General features: G+C 38.7%; 1 protein-coding gene across 2 annotated transcripts in view; it reads right to left on the reverse strand.

The window, feature by feature from the left end:
- Positions 1–7,544: 7,544 nt before the first annotated feature.
- The window catches only part of LOC134210954 (protein furry), a 393,572-nt gene continuing 380,360 nt past the window's right edge, over positions 7,545–20,756 (reverse strand). For both annotated transcript variants that reach the window (XM_062687409.1, XM_062687410.1), the window contains 2 exons: positions 16,661–16,884; positions 7,545–8,427 (listed from right to left, as the gene is read on the reverse strand). In XM_062687409.1, the coding sequence (XP_062543393.1) occupies positions 8,081–8,427; positions 16,661–16,884 (571 nt within the window). In that variant the 3' untranslated portion in view covers positions 7,545–8,080. The remainder of the gene's footprint in view (positions 8,428–16,660; positions 16,885–20,756) is intronic.

Below are 20,756 nucleotides of genomic sequence, written 5' to 3' on the forward strand. Positions count from 1 at the left end.
ACCAAAACATGCAGTGCCGCAGCTCATTTTTTTAATTTATTTTTTTGTTCGTCAAATGAAAATGATTGTCGACAACATTGACTACTCTTTCGACCTATGAGGTACCCGGGGAACCCGTAGAAGGGGAAATATTCATGCGTTCCCAGCAAATAGATGGTTATGCGCTTGCAATCGATTATAGACCACATCGACCACTCCTGCCATGCGGCAACTCTTCTTCATGATGTTCCATCAAGTGTTTATGCATTCGAAATGGATTGCCAGCCATTCGGGAAACCCTTAAAAATGTACAAGCACAAATTTTCAGCCCAAAATAGACTGTAATGCATAGCTTTATTCATAATTTTCCATTGATTAGGGATCACATTAGCCCACCATGTTACCTGTGAAGTGGCTACGGGCAATTTATGGAAAGGGATATGGTTAAGCATTCGAATTAATTACCGTCCACATTGGTCAGTCCTGGAGCCTATGAGGTGGCTCTGGAGCGCTTGTAAAAGAAGACATTTCCTTTATCACATCAAAATATGGCGTGCTGTATGGCGTGCCATACGTAATGATTTACCCGATTGTTCTGCATTTGAAAATTACCGGACGTATTAGCCATTACCGAAACCTGTTAAGTGCCACAGATAACGTTTAGTGGAGCACATTTCCAATCCTACATCAAAATGTATCATGCATCAGCTCTGCTTCCATGATATTACGTTATTAAGTTTGAAGGTTAAGGTATTAAATTTATTCATAGATTCCCCTTCGGCTTCGGGGAATTTTGTTTTCATACCACAACTTTCCTTATTTATAGGAAGTATATTTTTGCGTTACGGGATGCCCTTTAGTAAACACGGTGCAGGAGATTCCTGTGTTCATGTCATTTAGGCGAGCTAGAACATTTCTCCTGCATGGTATCATATGAACGTGATTGCATTAATCGATGTCTCTTCATCGATATTTTCTTATTAATGTATCGATCACAACAAACCAGAAGTTTGTCGTAGACTTAATGGTTTGTTGTGATAAAAGGATTATTACATCTTGCACCAAAAGAAACAATCTTGGTTATATAGGTGAGCAATAAATTACTTCCAAGACCCATATGGGAGAAGGCAGTGCTAAACTGTACTCGCGGGTGCACAACATGTTGGCTTTGGGGTAGTTGATAGTAACTATTAGCCCTCAATTGCGACTCATGTGGGAGGAGGCAGTGTGAACTGTGAAACATTTAAACCCGAATGGCTCACTATTTTTGTACACACAGATGTTAGTAACTATCATCCTGAGACCCATATTAGTCAGAGTTTTAATGAGCTGAAATTGACCAAAACAAATTTATGCTTTAGGTGAAAGCTTTTTAGCTGTCGGCTAAGCTTAACTGAACAGGATGAATGCCTTTATTGGGGGTGTTCTAACTTGCCAAATGTCCCCAAGTCAGCCATCTAAGATTTTTGAATGGAATTCATGCTCTTTTGTTTGCGTTTTGCACTGAAAATGAACTTTTCTCCCCCACGCTGGTTATTCCTATCTACTGACGAAGTCGTTTAACCTATACATACGAAAAGGCCTTATTGGCAGGGCCCACATAGTATAGTATATCCCTTCTGCGTATTTTCCGTAGAAGTTATAAGTTTAAGGAGTGGCCAATGTGGTCATTGATCGATTTCAAATGGACTATCATCCATCTGACAAAAAAATGCAGAGGTGGTCCCATTATATTTTGAGATGAAATTTTTAACTTCTGCATTGTTTTAACTTAGCATTGTAGATTGTAGGGTAATGTCGCTATATCAATCTGAATAAGCATGATTCATCTGCAATCAGAAAGTCGCGATTCGAGAACCGATATCCGCCCTACTTTGTATTGCTCTTAATTTACTTCACCCTACTGTAGGTTTTTCACTGACTAACATGGACCCATTGATATAACTCACACTTGAACGATTTCATTGTACAGTAGATGACATTATCAATTGATTTGTTAACCTTATTCCAAAGGAAAGATCGACAACAAAAATGCGCAAAGTAATTCACAAATGTGTCTATCTCCTACAAGTACTCACGCATAGCTAGCTTGCGCATGCGCATCGCGATGTCGAGTAAACATGCTGGCTGTGATTCCAAAGTTAAACAATTAGGGGAAACCGCCAAATGTTTAACGGCTAATTTTGTCGCCTATTGTTGAACTTCCATAAGAAATGCACGTGCGTTCAACAATAAGCGAAGAAATTAGCCGTTCAACATTTGGCGAATTACCCTAACTATGTTTACTATTTACTTCAAAATTTACCGCACTCATTTTGAGCGACATTATGTCAAACAGATGATGATTATGTTCTTCTAGTAATTGAAAAAATATTCAAATCTAAATTTAACATAATATCATCATTTTACACAGCTTCTCATAATAAAAATATCCTTTTAAAACGGTACCGTCAACTGGGGCGAAGATGATCATTTTTAAGACAAAACATGCAATAACAATGTGTGTTTACATTTTAAATCGAAACAAATATTTTCAAAACATGTACTGCTATACGTTGCAATAATCAACAACTTTAGTTTTCTGAAATGCGTTCGCATTTATTAAAATAAATTAAATTATCACACATTTTTTGAATAATCTGGTTTGGGGTGAAGTTGATCACGACAGCTCTACTAAAACCATTATGACCCAGTAGTAAAAATACACTAGGTTATTTGTATGAATGTTGAATTTACTACGTAAAGAAGTCTAAGAAGTCAATATTTGAAACGAAAATAGCGTCATTTATGACTATCTCTTTCTTTCTTCCAAAAAATACATTTTCATGATTATAATCGAAAAACTCGGATTTCTACCTAGCGGTAACTTTACTTGAACGGAGAATATTGTTGACTACCGTTTCATAAAAAAAATTGGCACTTTTGACTGACACATCAAATGATCATCTTCACCTCAATGATCATCTTCCCCCCAGTTGACGGTACCACAGTTATATTTTACTGATACGAATGACGACGAATAGCTTTATTGAAGGTTGGGTTTGCATCCTATCCTGCATGGAAGATGCTCCACTTTTTTTTTTGAAAAGTACGCCTTTAAAATGTGATTCACGCATATATTTGTTAGGTAAAATGTAATTTGAACCCATGAGAATTTGCTGTAGAGGTTTTTGGATTCGATCAGTGATTATTTAAAGTAATATGCCTAATTCAAATTTGATGAGTGTCGAATAACAGAAGCCATGAACAGAATAACAAAACATAATATGGGCGGTTGTAGAACAAAAGGTCGAAGGTCAAAAGGTCGAAAGGACAAAAGATCGAAGGGAGGGGGGTGTAAAAAGATCGAAGGGACAAAAGGTCGAAACAAATAATCTGAGCCAAAAGGTCGACGGACAAATTGCCGCAGGTCAAAAGGTCGAAGGGACAATGGTCGAAACAAAAAATCTGAGTCAAATGACCGAAGGGTCAAAAAGTCGAAAGGACAAAAGGTCGAAAGGAGGCGGGGTGTGAAAAGGTCGAAGGGACAAAAAGTCGAAACAAATAATCTGAGCCAAAAGATCGACGGACAAATTGTCGAAGGTCAAAAGGTCGAAGGTCAAAAGGTCGAAGGTCAAAAGGTCGAAAGGACAAAAGGTCGAAGGGTCAAAAGGTCGAAGGGAGAAAAAGTCGAAACAAAAATCTGAGTCAAAAGGTCGAAAGGATAAAAGGTCAAAAGGTCGAAAGGACAAAAGGTCGAAAAGTCAAAAGGTCGAAACAAAAAATCTGAGCCAAAAGGTCGAAAGGACAAAAGGTCGAAAGGTCAATAGGTCGAAGGGTTAAACGGTCGAAACAAAAATCTGAGTCAAAAGGTCGAAGAAAAAAGATCAAAAGTAAAAACGTCGAAGGACAAAAGGTCGAAAGTAAAAAGTTCAAAGGACAAAAGGTTGAAAGTAAAAAGGTTGAAAGTAAAAAGGTCAAAAGACAAAAGGTCGAAAGAACAAAAGATAGAAATTGCGGTTGTCGGACAAAAAGTCGAAGGCCAAAAAGTCAAAGATCAAAATTTGAAAGCCAAAAGGTCGAAGGTCGAAAAAATTAGGCAAAACGTCGAGTGCACATTTATGTTTTATCGGATAATATTTCATATTGTTGAATGTTTCCTTCTTTCAGTCATATGCCGTTCTTTCGAGATTCGCATATTTATATTTATTTGTGTTTCACCTGATTATATTTTATTGCTGAATTTTTCCTTTTTGCCTTTCTCGTACAACAAAGGCTATAATTTCACTCCAAAAGCCAAATTTTGATAGGAGGCTCGGAGACCCATAGTGTTATATACCAATCGACTCAGCTCGAAAAACTGAGCAAATGTCCGTCTGTGTGTGTGTGTGTGTATGTGTGTAGCCCCGGGATTTTTTTTGTTTAACACGTTTCATATAGAAAGACTTGACCAATTCGAGTGCAACTAGTTTCATTCGACGGAGAAACTTTCCTAGTTGAACACTATTGTTTTGTTTGCTAGTAACTCATGCGGTTTGAATAATATTTCTATTTTTCTTTTAACAAATACGCTGTTTACATTAATTAATCATTAATCAATTTAGCCGTGACGCAATCTATTACTCTCATAGTTGAGTAATTCTTAAGCAGCGTGATATAAGCTTTTAATCGCCAAAATGTAGGCAATTTACGTTGCATTTACCATTCTTATTCGAATTCAACACAATGAATCGAGAAAGGCATAATCACCACTAGGGGATAAATTTGGGTTTTTTAATCAAAGGCTTGTCTTTTCAGTTTCGCACATTAATATTCCTTAACCTTATTTTCATTGTTGATTCTTTTCCTTCTTTTATTCATTACCTTTTCTTTCGAGTTTCGCATTTTTATACCGCACATGAAATACCAAGAACAGTTGAAAACATTTCCTTCTGGAATTTTCATTTTTTTTACCGTTAGGTATTATTCAGAGGTGTATTGTCAAATCAATATGTTTATCAAAGTATTCATCAAAATGATAATTTAAAATATATCATTTTAGCTTAACATACCATCTTCTAATGACAGTAATTTAATTTCTATGTGCTCAAAAGATAAAACGTTTTTGTTCACAAAATTTGTTTTTAAGTAACTATAAACGAATATACACCCACGGTTTGGTTTTAGTCGTTTAATACATTCAGCGTCGATGAAACAATGAGTTAACCCCACGAAAATATTAACAAAAAATCAAAGAAAATTCAGGTGGTATTTAAAAAGCTGTGGAAGTTCGGGTTAACCTAGAAATTAATCAATTCCAACCGCGTAAAAAAAACCTGGTTGTAATACATTTATTTTTATTATTAGAAAACGTTACGCTGTAAAGTTGGGAGGGGTATGGAATTGCCACACATTGCGTTAGGTAAGATCCATTAATTACGTAACGCAAAAATTAGGCATTTTTAACCCCCCTCCCCCTATGCATCACTTTTTGAAAGAAACATCTAAAAAAATTGTATGGATCGTCACACTTCGCTCAACCTCCTCCCCCTCTAAACGTTACGTAGTTTATGGACGCTCCCTTACGTGATTTGTAAACGTTTGTGTTTCATTTTGAAGTCAACTAGTAACCCTTTAACGCCCAAAACCGCCTTCTGACGGGAAACTTAAATATTTTTTTTTAATTGTTCAGATTTCAAAATTGATATTGATTTTTGACCAAATTTCATTAAACCTTCAGTTATTTTTTCGACCCTCTTTTCCTTTGACCTTTTGTCATTTCGACCTTTTGTCCCTTTAGATCAATCGGTTCACCAATTTTCATATTATTTAGCTTTGAAATTCCGTTTTGGGGCATATTGATACCATATTCATCAACATCCCATAATAGTGTACTGCCAATAAATCTTGAATGTTTTCCATTTTTATTCTTTTGTGATGGTGAATTATTTTGAGAAAAATCATGTAAGCTCTTCTAGTGGAATGTTGTCAACTGTCATAAGACGAGTTTACTACTTTCCATTTAATTCTACCACGTTTTGTAAACTTTGCAGAAACGTATTTCGACCTCAACTGTGAGACCGTCTTCAGTGTATCGTACTGGACTCGACTTTTATTAATTATTTTGTTTGCTTTGTTTTGGATGAGATTAGGAAGTTCTTATATTGCACTTTTGGAAGCTACCATGAGCAATATTTATTTATTTACTACATAAGCGGTTTGTTTATCTGCAGGAAGTTTATACAGCAGAAGTAGCTCATCATCCGGCACTAAAAGTAATTTTAGATCATTCAGCGACATCACAGCAGATTTATTTCTCTACGCATAAAAATAATGTTTCCAAGAATACCACATCAGTTCAGCCGCTGCCATCGTCAGATACCGACGGAGTTATGCTCTGTATACATGCTCCTGTTGTCATCAGCACGAATTAAGGCTCCCCCAAACCTAAGCGATTTCATACCTAGTCGCCGCGTATCTTGCGTTAGTTCACTGCAGTCAATGTTCCATTTACGCTTCCATACCGACGGCAACAGAATCGCAATCGCCAAGCAATAGAATCGCGTCGCGTGAGTTTGGGGGAACCTTTGGCATTTTTGTCCTGCTTTGTTCCTCGGTCATTCACATTCTTTTCGTCTATCGTTGATGCCTTTCTGCCGAAAGCATGTGACAACTTGTAATACCATTTAGTTCCGTTTTTTTTTCGAGCCGCCAGTCCACTGCTCTTTTGTGCTTAAACTGCCAGCTTATTGAAGCAGCTGGATACTGAAGGAAAAAGGTGACCATTCGAAATCATCCAAATCCGAGTTTACTCCGGTCAAAGACACTGACCGTATAAAAATAACATTTTAGCGATTTTACACCGAAGGTTTGAATCAACAATATTAAAATAGATTAGATTCCCGATTATTTGTAAGCAACAATCTTTGTTTTACAATCTAATTCATAGCCATGTAGGGCAAGGAAGAGCAATATGCCCTAGCTAAGCAAAAACTGCTTTAATGTTTTAGCTGTAACGATTTTCATGGGTATTTTTACCTCATGCAACATTTAAACAATACAGTTAACTGATGCCATCTAAAAATTGTAGAATATCTCAATCAAATTGATAATATTCACATTTCAAAAAAGTGGTGATATTTCGCTGCCGGAAAACTCATGATGCAAAACAGCATTCTGGTATGGACAGTGCGTGGAGACGCGTAGTACATTGTTGGTTAGTCCTCCCAATGCGTTTTGCCTCGCCGAAATGTTAGATGTTTCACCAAAATGTGGAAAATTTCGGTTTTTCCAACCTTCCTTTCTTTTGTTTTGACACTTTTTTTCGCCTCCTAGCCCTGCCAAAAAGCTTTTTTTTCTTGAAACCGACAAGTGGAATTAAAGAGAAGAAGACCACAAAAAATATACCATACATAAAGTCCCTTAAATTAGGAGCTGTTAAAGTTAATAAGAACGCTATGTTGATTTGATGGTATGGTTAAACTTCAGAAGGAATCTAGTACAAAGCAAGAAACAAAACAAACAAAATGCTCAAAATACAAAAAAAAAACGAGACCATGAATCAACTTAAGGATGTGATATGTATGCAATAATAACCACGAAACATATTATGCTGATTATTATTACTTGCAGTGCAATCATACAGTTTTATTAGTAAAACATCGTGATACTCTTAATGGCTAAAATTTCATAACTCAATACGTATAGTTTACGCAATCAGAAAGTTAGATTAGATTCATGTGTGTGGGTGTACCGCCTGAGAAGAGCAAAGGATAATCAAATGTAATATGATCAAATCATACCTGCAGCCGCACGAATCCGTGCGTTGCCGTTCCGTTAGCTAATGTCTTGTCAGGCACTGAATGCTAATCTCACTCAATTATTGAAGTTAGAATGTCTGATGTGGAACCCAATTAGCTATTACACTATTAATCATATCTCGCCTTATCCGAGTCGTCATATTCCAACCAGTGTCGGTTGGCAATTATTTTGTCGCGGTTCCATTACTTGATTCGGTAAATTTAATTATATCGGATGAACAGTTACGTATTAATAGCAATTAGTGAAATCCTCTGGCGGATACAACGTTTGCAACAAGTGTAACTTACAGACATGTCGCTGTGACTTCTACCAGCTGAAGGCTTTAGAGCGTGGTGATTATGTCCACTGTATCTTTGAATGGATTCGTCGGTGCAATGATTGGGCCGAGCTGTGGCGTTGGCGTGACAGAGCCAGTGATGCCACTCGAGCCTGCTGCTCCCACGCTCAACCCGGGGCTACCGCCGGCCACCGACGGAAGCGGAGTGCTGCCAGTGACTGCCGGAATGGTCGTCATTGTGGTTATCGTCGACGAAGACGAGCTGGTGTTGTTGGTGGTCTTCATGCCTATCTCCATGTTGGTCAACGCGGACGACACGTGCAGCAGATTCTCCATCAGAATTTGGTAAATTTCGCTCAGTTCGATCTCGGAGCGGGACGCTATGAATACATCTGGTGGACGAAATTGATCGAAAACTCATCGTTAGTTAATTGAATTACAATTTGAAGTGGAAAACCCCCGAATAGTGGTTAATTTGTGGAAATTAATGGGAATGCAATACATCGGCAACTTGTAATTGGCGTGATACAGAATTTGGTTTGTCATTTGATACCGAACTGTACCGTTGGCGTTGGTTCAACGAGAAATGTTTTTAATTAAATTGACAATCCATCGAGAATCTTTGTTTGTTTGTAAAGCAAAATCATAAAGTTCTATTATTAAAAGCAGTGGTGCACGTGCTTTTGCGTTGTGAAATAAGATTCTTCAGATTTATCTGCACATAGGGGGACAAAACCCAATATGGACACCCTAAGGTGTTCATTATTAGTAACTGATTTAAGGTGTATATTAGGGTGCCACTGGACTGTATGGGAAATATTTGATCATTGAATTTCAAAAACGGGTAGTGCTCAAAAGTTTCATCTCCTCGAAAAAAGTCCCTATGCAAAGATTCAGCTCAATCGGACTTCGTTAAGTGTTTGACCAAAGCGGTGACTATTTTGAAATACGGAAATTTCCCAAGGAAAAATTCGAAATCGATTTTTTTCTTGAAACCCAATGTCTTAGAAATGCATGAAACGTCGAGATCTGGTGTTATCTCGAAAAAAAAATGGAAGGTATTGAGTTTTTGGGACTTAAAAATTTTGGGAAAGATTTTTCCCAAATCAAAAAAAATATTTTTTTAATGTTTAATGTTTCATGCAGTTCCAAAACATAAAAAAATCGATTTCGAAAAATTCAAGTCCCAAAAAGTCAATCTAATAAAAAAAAATTCGAGGTGCGACCAGATCTCGACGTTTCATGCATTTTTAAGATATTTGGCACAACAAAAAAAAATATTTTGAAATTTTTTTTAATTTCCAAAAATTTTTAAATTCCCAAAAAGTCAATTTAAAAAAAAATCTTTCAAGATGGCACCATCTTGACGTTTCATGCATTTCTAAGACATTTGTCATCAAAAAAAATTCGGTTTCGAATTTTTCCTGTTCAAAAAATTTGTTCCTGTTCCTCGAAAAAAGAGACCAAATAGTGACCTTCATTTGCAGAATAAGTCTCGCTTAACTTTTCAAAAGGACCTAAGTTACCTTTTTTTCATGAATTAATTTGAATAGTGCAATCAACAGAACAACATGAAAGCTATTGATTGCAGTATTCAAATTCATTCATGAAAAAATGTTACTTAGGTCCTTTTGAAAAGTTAAGCGAGAAGTGACCAAATAGTGACTTTCAAGATCTCAAAACTCATGTACGATTTGAATCACGGTAAAATCTTGCATAATTCGAATCATCCAACTAACCCACCTCAGGATGTTTTGTATTTTCGCCTTGATTGATTTTTCGGCAAATGAGTGAAACGAAGGGATTATGAAAGAAAAACTCAAACTCCTTTAAAACTGCAAACGAGTTTACTCGCGAGTGATAACTTGATGAATAAGATTTGGAATTGTTTTACCGGTAACACTTGCTGGTTTAGAAAAAGTGATCAAAATTGAGTTTCATATGAAGTTAAGAACTAGGCGGTGAGTCACAAATTGTTACACGGTATTATTGGAATACCAGATAGTGTGAGACACCTCGGTGTTGATAAAAGATAGCTGGGAAGCAGGTGCCCGGCGGAATTCATTAGAAGGTCGGACCCAGTTAATATTTTGGTTTTACACTGGTTTCATAACACTCTTGAAGGGTAAAATGTGATATTCAAGAACGTTATAAAACTTAAATGTGACTTGGGGAATGTTCGGTTGGTTGCTGGCTGGTTAGCAGGAATGAATGCACGTATGTAGTTGGTGAACAGAAAATCGAGACGCGTTGTGTATGCGCTGTAGTCGGGCCACTTATACAGGCGCATGTGCTAGAGAAGTTGGCGTGCAAACTTCGGAGTAAAGACCATTTGTTTTTGGTTTTTGGTTTTAATTTAAACAACAATTTTGCAACAAGTTCTACATTATTGTGGGAAACAATGTTTTGTGTGACTTCCAACTTTTTCCTACAAGCTCTGTATGTGAATATCGGGGACACCGCAACTTTCCCGGTCGACTGGATGCAAGGTATCTTAGTGAAGGTGCCCAAAAAGGGTGACCTGACTGTATGCGATAACTGGCGAGGCATTATGTTGCTGTGTACCGTTTTCAAAGTTCTATGCAAAATTATCCTAGCCCGGATTCAGGAGAAGATCGATGCGACTCTCCGGCGGCAGCAGGCCGGATTCCGTGCCGGAAAATCCTGTGTGGACCATACTGTCACGCTCCGCATCATTCTGGAGCAGGTCAACGAATTCCAAGAGTCCCTTTACTTGGTATTCATTGACTACGAAAAAGCTTTCGACCGTCTCAATCACGAGAATATGTGGGGCGCCCTGAGACGCAATCAGGAGGAAAATCTGAGGAAATCATCGGCCTCATCGAAGCACAGTACGAGGCCTTTTCGTGTAGAGTGCTGCACAATGGGGTCCTGTGCGACCCTATCCGGGTCGTAGCTGGTGTGAGGCAAGGATGTATTCTATCACCGTTACTGTTCCTCATCGTAAATTGACCGTGAACCAAACCGCGGGCTGTTATGGCAGCCTATAACCATAGAGCACCTAAACGACTTCGAATTGGCTGATGACGTTGCACTCCTCGCGCAACGGCGCTCTGATATGCAGAGTAAGCTCAACGACCTTGCCGAGCGCTCCTCTTCGGCAGGTTTAGTCATCAACGTCAACAAAACCAAATCGTTGGATGTAAACACGGTGACTTCCACCAGTTTCACAGTAGCCGGGCAACCAGTGGAGAATATTGAAAGCTTCCAAAATCTTGGTAGCCAAATGACGTCAGACGGCGGTACCAAGATCGACATAGGCGCACGGATCAAGAAAGCAAGGGCTGCCTTTGCGAGTTTAAGAAATATCTGAAAACCAGGCAGATAAGTGAAAGCACCGAATTTTCAACTCTAAAGTGAAATCTGGGCTTTATACACTAGCGAAACATGGTGTGTATCAGTGGATACCACTCAACGGCTGCAGGTGTTTATCAACAGATGCCTACGGTATATCATTCGGGCCTGGTGGCCTCACAACTGGATCTCAAACAACGAGCTTCATCGTCGTTGTCACCAGAGGCCGATAGCAACAGAAATTCGGTATCGGAAGTGGGGCTGGGTCGGCCACACTCTACGTAGGGGAGAAAACGAAATCTGCAAACAAGCATTAGACTGGAACCCAGCGGGACATCGCAGCAGAGGCAGACCCAGAGGCTCATGGCGGCGAAGCCTCAATAAAGAAATAAAAGAAGTCGACCGAAATCTAACCTGGCAACAGGTTAAAGCGATAGCCGGGCAATGCTCAGGTTGGAGATCTTTCAAGTCGGTCCTTTGCACCACCGGAGGTGTACAGGATCCATAAGTAAGTAAGTGTGTATGTGAAAATGCCTTTTTTGATTGTTATGCTTTGGAATATGTTTGGATTTACGATCGCATTCTGCTTACCTTACAGTACATTCATGAATAGTGACATAGAATCTGTACATTACATTATTACTGGAAATCTAATAACTGAGGCTTAAAAGCTGGTCAAGTATTAGTGGGAAATTAAAAAAAAGAAGCAGCTAAGAGCGACTTTCGGACTAACGAGCCTCGAGAGCAACTTTGTCGACGAGTACACAAAGCGTTACATTATTTGAAATTTCTTTCCCATGCTAGGATCTTGTACCTCACGAAACTTGGATTTAGTACCCTACTTTTTATTTTGATCTAAATAGTTGAAAATAGTGACTTTTCACCAGAAAAAGTGATGTTAGTGACTTAGCCTCGAAAAAGAGACTTTTAAGTGACTTACCCGAAAAAAGTGACCCGCTACCAGGCCTGCTATCGTAACCTATTTTACGGATCATCCAACAAAACATTAGCCAAATATTCATTCATTCATTTATTTAGTCTACATCTATACAGATAACACTGAATCAACAATTTGACGCCACAATACACGGTTCGAGGCCGCATCTCTCCATCCTCGAATACGCCCCACGCTCGCCAAGTCGTTCTGCACCTGGTCTGCCCATCTCGCTCGCTGTGCTCCACGTCGTCTCGGAAGCGAACACCATCTTTGCAGGGTTGCTGTCCGGCATTCTTGCAACATGCCCTGCCCATCGTACCCTTCCGGCTTTAGCTACCTTCTGGATACTGGGTTCGCCGTAGAGCTGGGCGAGCTCATGGTTCATTCTTCGCCGCCACACACCGTCTTCTTGTACACCGCCAAAGATGGTCCTAAGCACCCGTCTCTCGAATACTCCGAGTGCTTGCAAGTCCTCCTCGAGCATTGTCCATGTTTCATGTCCGTAGAGGACTACCGGTCTTATTAACGTCTTGTACATGACACATTTGGTGCGGTGGCGAATCTTTTTCGACCGCAGTTTCTTCTGGAGCCCGTAGTAGGCCCGACTTCCACAGATGATGCGCCTTCGTATTTCACGACTAACGTTGTTGTCAACCGTTAGCAAGGATCCGAGGTAGACGAATTCCTCGACCACCTCGAAGGTATCCCCGTCTATCGTAACACTGCTTCCCAGGCGGGCCCTGTCGCGCTCGGTTCCACCCACAAGCATGTACTTTGTCTTTGACGCATTCACCACCAGTCCAACTTTTGTTGCTTCACGTTTCAGGCGGGTGTACAGTTCTGCCACCTTTGCAAATGTTCGGCCGACAATGTCCATGTCATCCGCGAAGCAAATAAATTGACTGGATCTGTTGAAAATCGTACCCCGGTTGTTACACCCGGCTCTCCGCATGACACCTTCTAGCGCAATGTTGAACAACAGGCACGAAAGTCCATCACCTTGTCTTAGTCCCCGGTGCAATTCGAACGAATTGGAGTGTTCGCCCGAGATCTTCACACAGTTTTGCACACCATCCACCGTTGCTTTGATCAGTCTGGTAAGCTTTCCAGGGAAGCTGTTCTCGTCCATAATTTTCCATAGCTCTACGCGGTCTATACTGTCGTATGCCGCCTTGAAATCAACGAACAGATGGTGCGTTGGGACCTGGTATTCACGGCATTTTTGAAGGATTTGCCGTACAGTAAAGATCTGGTCCGTTGTCGAGCGGCCGTCAACGAAGCCGGCTTGATAACTCACGAACTCGTTCACTAATGGTGACAGACGACGGAAGATGATCTGGGATATCACTTTGTAGGCGGCATTAAGGATGGTGATCGCTCGAAAGTTCTCACACTCCAGTTTGTCGCCTTTCTTGTAGATGGGGCATATAACCCCTTCCTTCCACTACTCCGGTAGCTGTTCGGTTTCCCAGATTCTGACTATCAGTTTGTGCAGGCAAGTGGCCAGCTTTTCCGGGCCCATCTTGATGAGCTCAGCTCCGATACCATCCTTACCAGCTGCTTTATTGGTCTTTAGCTGTTGAATGGCATCCTTAACTTCCCTCAAGGTGGGGGCTGGTTGGCTTCCATCGTCCGCTGAACTGACGTAGTCATCTCCTCCGCTGCCTTGACTTTCATTGCCTGTACTCTCAGCGCCATTCAGATGTTCCTCGTAGTGCTGCTTCCACCTTTCGATCACCACACGTTCGTCCGTCAAGATGCTCCCATCCTTATCCCGGCACATTTCGGCTCGCGGCACGAAGCCTTTGCGGGATGCGTTGAGCTTCTGATAGAACTTGCGTGTATCTTGAGAACGGCACAGCTGTTAGCCAAATATTCTTAAAGACAAATACAATTTTGAATAGATCATCAAAATCCGAAAATCTATTTCCCTCTTCTTGAGCTTTGTCATTTATGAACGGTTACTAAAGCCTGTCCACGTTAAATTTCGGACACCCATCGTATAGAACGATTTTTGAAAATTTTCACAAACCACTGAGACGATCAATTTACATGACAGCTGAATCTGTCTGATTTATGTGCTGCTTTCAGCATGTTTTTAACACGCCCAAATTGATGAAATGACGACAGATCGATTGGACATTAGCGAAGTGTCCGAAATATAACGTGGACAGGCTTTATGAAACAAATTTTAATTCTATGGCGCATAGAAGAAGATGATTACGTAACGCAAACAATTGGCATTTTCAGCTGACCTTACACATATATGTCGCACTTTTTGTATGAAGCATCTGAATTGTTTATATAGATCGTCACACTTATTGCAAGACTCCTCCGCAAACGCCCCCGCCCCTTCTAAGCGTTACGTAATCTATAGCAGCTCCTTTCCATCCGACTTGCAACGCCAATCTCTCCAATAATGAGCCGTACCGATCAACTTCATCAAGCACCCGAGTAGCACAATTTATACTGATTTGGTTGCTGCAACTCGTATATGACTCGATTTAGTCGTACATAGGTTTCAATAACTTGTCTATGACAAGTGTGCTGCTTGGGGAGTACAAAACGCTATGGTTGCACTTTCGGTGTTCACTATTGCTTATATGGCATTTTTGTTATCTGCAAACTTATTTTTTTTTTATCGGAATCTCTGCAAAATGTTGTACTTTTACCGAGATTCGCACAGCCGTGGCACAGCAAACATGATTTTTGCCGAGATTTCTGTCAAAATTGCTGAAAATCAGCAAATATTTTGCCGAAAATCAGCTAACAAACGCCTTTTTTGCTGAAATATCAGTTTTTTAGTTTGCAGACGCACGGCTGTGCGGATTTTTGCCGAGCTGCAGAAATAAAAACTAAGTGTGTGCATTATATTTCATAGCGATTTAGAATCCCGCACCGCACCATGATAACACGAAAAGGACACGATGTAAAAGCGTCCGGATCCCGGTTCGTGAGGTTGAGGCTATGTTTCAAACTTTTAAGGTGTCAGATCTACCCCCACTTAGGGTATCCAATCTGCCCCATAAGGTGAATATTTTTTAAAACTGTTTGAAATATTGTAAAAATCCCTAAACTTATCACAAATGGATACCAGAGCACTGGTATAAAAACAGAAACAGAATTATGCTGTGGGATGATCAATAATTGGGAAATCATCTCTTGTGGCAAAGTAAAACTTTTTTATGTGAGGTGAAAATTATAATTTTTAATCATTTGGGAAAAAATATTTAAACTGACTATAACGAAAGTATTCTCTGTGCGAACTATCAATCAAAAGCAGATGAAATTTACATTTGCGATTTATCATTTCCAGATTTGTTTCAATTTACATACACCGCTCAATGTGTCTTTGCCTCCCAGGAGTCAAGACTCTGTGTCAGCGCACACGAAATGAAGAAGACATAAATAAATGTATATCATCTGTACCGCACAAAAAAAAGGTTTTTATTATTGAAAACTTTTTGCAAAGTTTTTTTAAATATAATATAATATCCAAAGCGAATAACTTTCCCTAATGTGAAACACAACAATAACATCTGATCGGAAATTTAAACAAGAATCAACAAGAATAATATTGCAAAATTTATTTTTTCTGATTATGTGTGTGCCAAATTAAACTTGACGATAACAATTAAAATATTACAAACAAGAAAAATAAACGCAATAGCTTAGCTTGATTCACTGAACGTTTCGTAGTTGTTAGCCGTGATTGGCCGAGAAACAACAAATATGCATAGCTCTCCAATTGAATGGCCCTCTTGAGAAAACCATTTTCACTGTACATGCTTTGGAGTTTCATTAAATCAAAACCAATAAAAAAGGGTAAAGAGAGGAAAATTAGTTCGACACTTTTTGCTACACGCTACAAGACACTGAGAAATCCTGTGCACCTCCGTGAGCGCCACTGGAAAGGGATAGTTGACTAGATGGGAAGGTATTCTTTAGGGAGTCGCCTTGGTAAGTGACTTAATAATTATTTTGTATTTGTATTAAATTGTATTAAATTCAATTTTTATGGAAAAAAGCGTTATGTTATGGGGTGCGTATATTATAGTCAAAACCTCAGACGCAAACAACGGAAGATGAGCACAGATCCGATCGCTTCCGTTGCATATATATATTGCTGAAATACCGTCGGGAAAACATAGCACTGCTGGGCTTTTCGTTTCAGAATCGGAACAGATTTTGATTAAATCTTGTTATTTTTTATAGATTCTCTTATTGCCTGATGTCATGTATCATGGAAAAGGAAGGGGTGGCGGACGGATACAAATGATATTGAAAAACGCTGCTCAAGGCGCAGCCTAAAACGACTAAAATCACGGGATATTTATGAGGAAGGGAAGCGATATAACCAAGAGCCCACTTACCATTTCGTTCCTTCGTCAACCGCTGCGAGTAGATATTCAGTATAATCGATAAATCATCGGTGGATCTGAATTTCGCACTCGAGTTACCACCGAAGCCCGAGTCAAGTTGCATTCCACCGCCGCTGGCGCCACTTCCACCACTCGTGCCGGATAGGTTGTAATTCGATGACGATAGATTTGACATTTGTTTGTGCTGCTTGACGTGATTTATGGCAGCCGACCACCTGCAGGCGAGACAAAAAAATAGGGAATTGATAAATAAATACAACCTATACACTTAGTTAGCATAGTTAAGCGAATGATATGGTATTCATGTTTACTGTAGAATTGGTAGTCTGAGATCCGAACTAGATGTGCTGTAGCAACTTTGAATTATATAGACCGTTCCGATAATAATAAATACACTTTGTTTATTGAATAATTCCTATTTTTTCAAGTAATCTACTGTTTTATGGTTACATATGGCCCAACATTTTATTTACTTTCATATAGCATCAAGTATTTGAGAATGTTTCGAATTTTTGTCATGTTATATGAACTTTTACTTCCCATTGTTTTTCCCATTTTTATAAATATTTTCACTTAATCCATTCGATCTGTTTCTGCACTCATTTAGCAAGCATTATGGATTTTGAAAAGTAAATAATTGCAATCGGGTGAGAATTAGAATAATTTTAAATTAATAGCGACTAGTCCCATAAAACCTATAAAAAATAATTTCGAGCTCTCGTTTTCACTAATGCAACCAGTTTTTTTTTTACTTTTTGGATCAATGTGGTCGGTCGCAGAGCCGTAGCGTGGACTCCCAGCGCCCTTGGCGAATCGTTTATTGGGCGCCCCTCTTCTACTAAGATAAATCAAATACTTCAAATTTACATTTGCAGAACAATTTGAATCTCAAAGAAAATCTTATTCTGAAGCGGGCCTGTCCATGGTTTGGAACTGCTATTGGACATATGTGGTTGGAATAATAAAATTCCATTCTAGGGTGAAATGACCTCGTATATTGCCAGAATCGCTATCGGACCTAGTCGAATCATGAAAAAAGTTACACTAAAGTGGATTGCACATTGGTCCAGGGAGGAGACAAAATGGTAATAAGTTTTTCAAGCCGAACATAGCAGAGATAGAAAAAAAACTTTGTTCTACAAAGTTGCTCCTAATTGTGAGGGGCTTATTGAGGTTTTCATAAAAATTAGGGTGGGCCACATTTGAAAACAATTAAAAATAAAACTTTTTCATTTGCAGAGATACAGCTATACAATGTTCCGCGTAGTTATAGTTCAGCCAGATTCCAAGAATTTTGCTAAAAAAATTATTTCTCTAGCTCTTAAATTGACTGATTTAGAGCAATTTTCCCAAGTTTACTTAGGGTGACCCTTAAAAAACCAGTTTTTTTGCTTTAACTTTTTTGTTTCAAATTTCTCAGCACTTTTGTGCTTAGCAGGGCGCAACTTTTCATGGACTTAGCATTGCCATATCTCATGCGGATCAAAAGTTATTAAGGTTTTGACGTAGGACTTACGTCTTTCTTTACTATACTGGGTGTCATTTAGATTTTTGGAAATCGAGAGCGTTACACTGGAAGGGAAGATTTTGAACGTTACTAGCGCCTTTATCTTTCGATGGATTTTTAAGATTTATATATCAATCGACTCGGACACTCTCCAGCAATTTGCGTATTTCATTGAAACTTAAGATTATTAACGATAAGCTATTGAAAATTTCAATTCTTATCAAATCCAGTAAAAATTTCATATGTAACCAATCCCGTGCGTTCCTAACACGGACATCAGAATGCGGTATGTCACGGGCCTTCGGGTCTATCGGAAGATTTTCTTTGTGTATAAAAGAAGCAGTGCCTGCCGTGTGCGAGTCATTACAATTTGTGACAGCAGCGCGTACTGACGTGCTTTTGCTCGCGCATTTTTCGTTCGTCGTTTCGTTTGTCATTCGTTCGTTCGCTGTGTTTACCTACATAGCGGCATCATGCAGTCACCAGCGGTAGAACTGCCGGTGGGTCTGCGAATATGCATGAAAGAAGTGGGCGCATTTTTTTTGTCATTCTGTGCTTGATGATGGTCGGATGCAGTGGGGTCGGTTGAGATGGATGCAATCGCCCATCGTATCGCTCGGAGTTCACGGCTAGAGGCCGATGATGGCTGCTGCCAGTGGTGGTAGATGAAGAAGTATAAAATTAGAGAGATTTGGTCTGCTCATCCAGGTGATTGGTTTCATAGTCCACATGATCCCGGGATGGGTACGAGTCATGTCATATTTGTTAAGTTGTGCTTGGTACTAAACGACACGTACATTGAAACAGGGTTATACTATAACAGATCTGATTCCCCAGCAAACAAAATCAACTACACTGATGAAAATAAAAATTTGATTTAAATAATTACTTTCATTTGTTTGCAGAAGGCATTCGCAATTAAAGATGCACAATCAGCAATAGTGTTAATATCCATTTTAGCTTAGACAATTTCGCTGTATTATTTGTAAATGTTTTAAAAAAGTCCACAAAAAAATATTTCCAATAGAATATTTAAATAAACTTTATCTTATTCTTTGTTTTGCATTTTCTGAGAAATTGTATTTATAAACTTGACGTAGACTTAATAAACTTGATGTAGAGTTTGGAATCAAAACATTGAATATTTTTTCGTTGACGTATTAGCAGTACCTCCTCTATTTTAATAGGGTTACTGCTCCTTGACTTGTTTCTTATTGTTGTGAATTTTTCAGCAGTAAGCACGCATGTTACCAAAAAGAAGCAACGAAATTGGTGCTGTATTTCTTTGTTTGGAAAACGGGACAGTTCCCCTAAAATAGCACATTTTGCACAGGTCTGAAAATTTTATAAATAGATTTTTGAAACTTCAAATACTATCATTAATAAAAAAAATATATAAATGCCCTACATTTGCTTGAGTAAATAACGACTTAATAGTGAGAAACAAAGCAATTCTAATTATGTATTTAATTATTAGTTTAATTTCCAGAAGTTTTGAATAAACAAATTGCTTATAATTCTACACAGCATGGAAATTGTCGTTTCCAATATCAATACCTATAATCAGATTCAAAAGTTAGAAGTTAAATGTAAATACGTTACGTTTATACAAGTCCTACGTCTACTCGCGGTTATGTTGAAAACATTACCCATTGTTTGTTTTTCTTCGAAAAAAACGTTTTCTTCTAACGGCTGTATCTATGAATGGCGCAAACATTTTTTCAATCTGTTTTCTCGACCTTATTCCACTACTTTCAGGCTTCATTTCAGGGTGTTTAAATCGAGGGGATAATTGAAAATAACCTAATATCTTGAAAACAGCAGTTCTTATGAACTTGATATGAATAAGAGGTAACATGACAAAAAATAATAACAAAAATTAATATCCAAAATAAATACTTTAGGCGTAACATTATCAGATATTTTAATACAAAACGAAAAATAATTATGTTTCGCCTTTGATATTGTAATAACGACATATGTTATGCCTTGAATATTATGTATATTACTTTTTGTTATTTCGTATCTTATACATGTGAGTAATTCTCGCTGAGACCGGGCCACTATTTGCACGGGGTCTTTGAAAATCCCCAAATTTATGTTCATTCGAATGCTTTCGGCGAGTTTATTAGGGATCAGAGGTAAATTTTTTAGAAAGATGGACCACTCGTTAGTTATGGACGAAATCACTTTTATGGACCCCTCGATTTTTGTCAATTCTTGATTCACCAAAACTGTCATAACTCCAACATTTCTCAACCGATCTTAGGGATCAGCATATCGTTGGATAGAGGAAGAGTGTTTGCAATAATAACAATGGGGCAGCCATACTGGATTTAAGTTTTGAGACTTCCAAATAAATTACTGCTGTAGATATGCTCTTCATTGTAAAAAAAAAATATATTTGGCATAGAATAGTGTTTGAAATCAATGAACTGATGTCGTAGTCTTTTATTAACCATAAAAATAATGTTCTTTCGTCAGATGGGCCTTAAAAAAAAATTGGGGAGTCGTACATAACTTTTGATAGAAAAAACATACACCTGCGATTTTTGAACGCAAAGCTCTATATAAGCTAAG

Source organism: Armigeres subalbatus, chromosome 2 (genome assembly GCF_024139115.2).
Source record: "Armigeres subalbatus isolate Guangzhou_Male chromosome 2, GZ_Asu_2, whole genome shotgun sequence".
Classification (NCBI taxonomy): Eukaryota; Metazoa; Arthropoda; class Insecta; order Diptera; family Culicidae; genus Armigeres; species Armigeres subalbatus.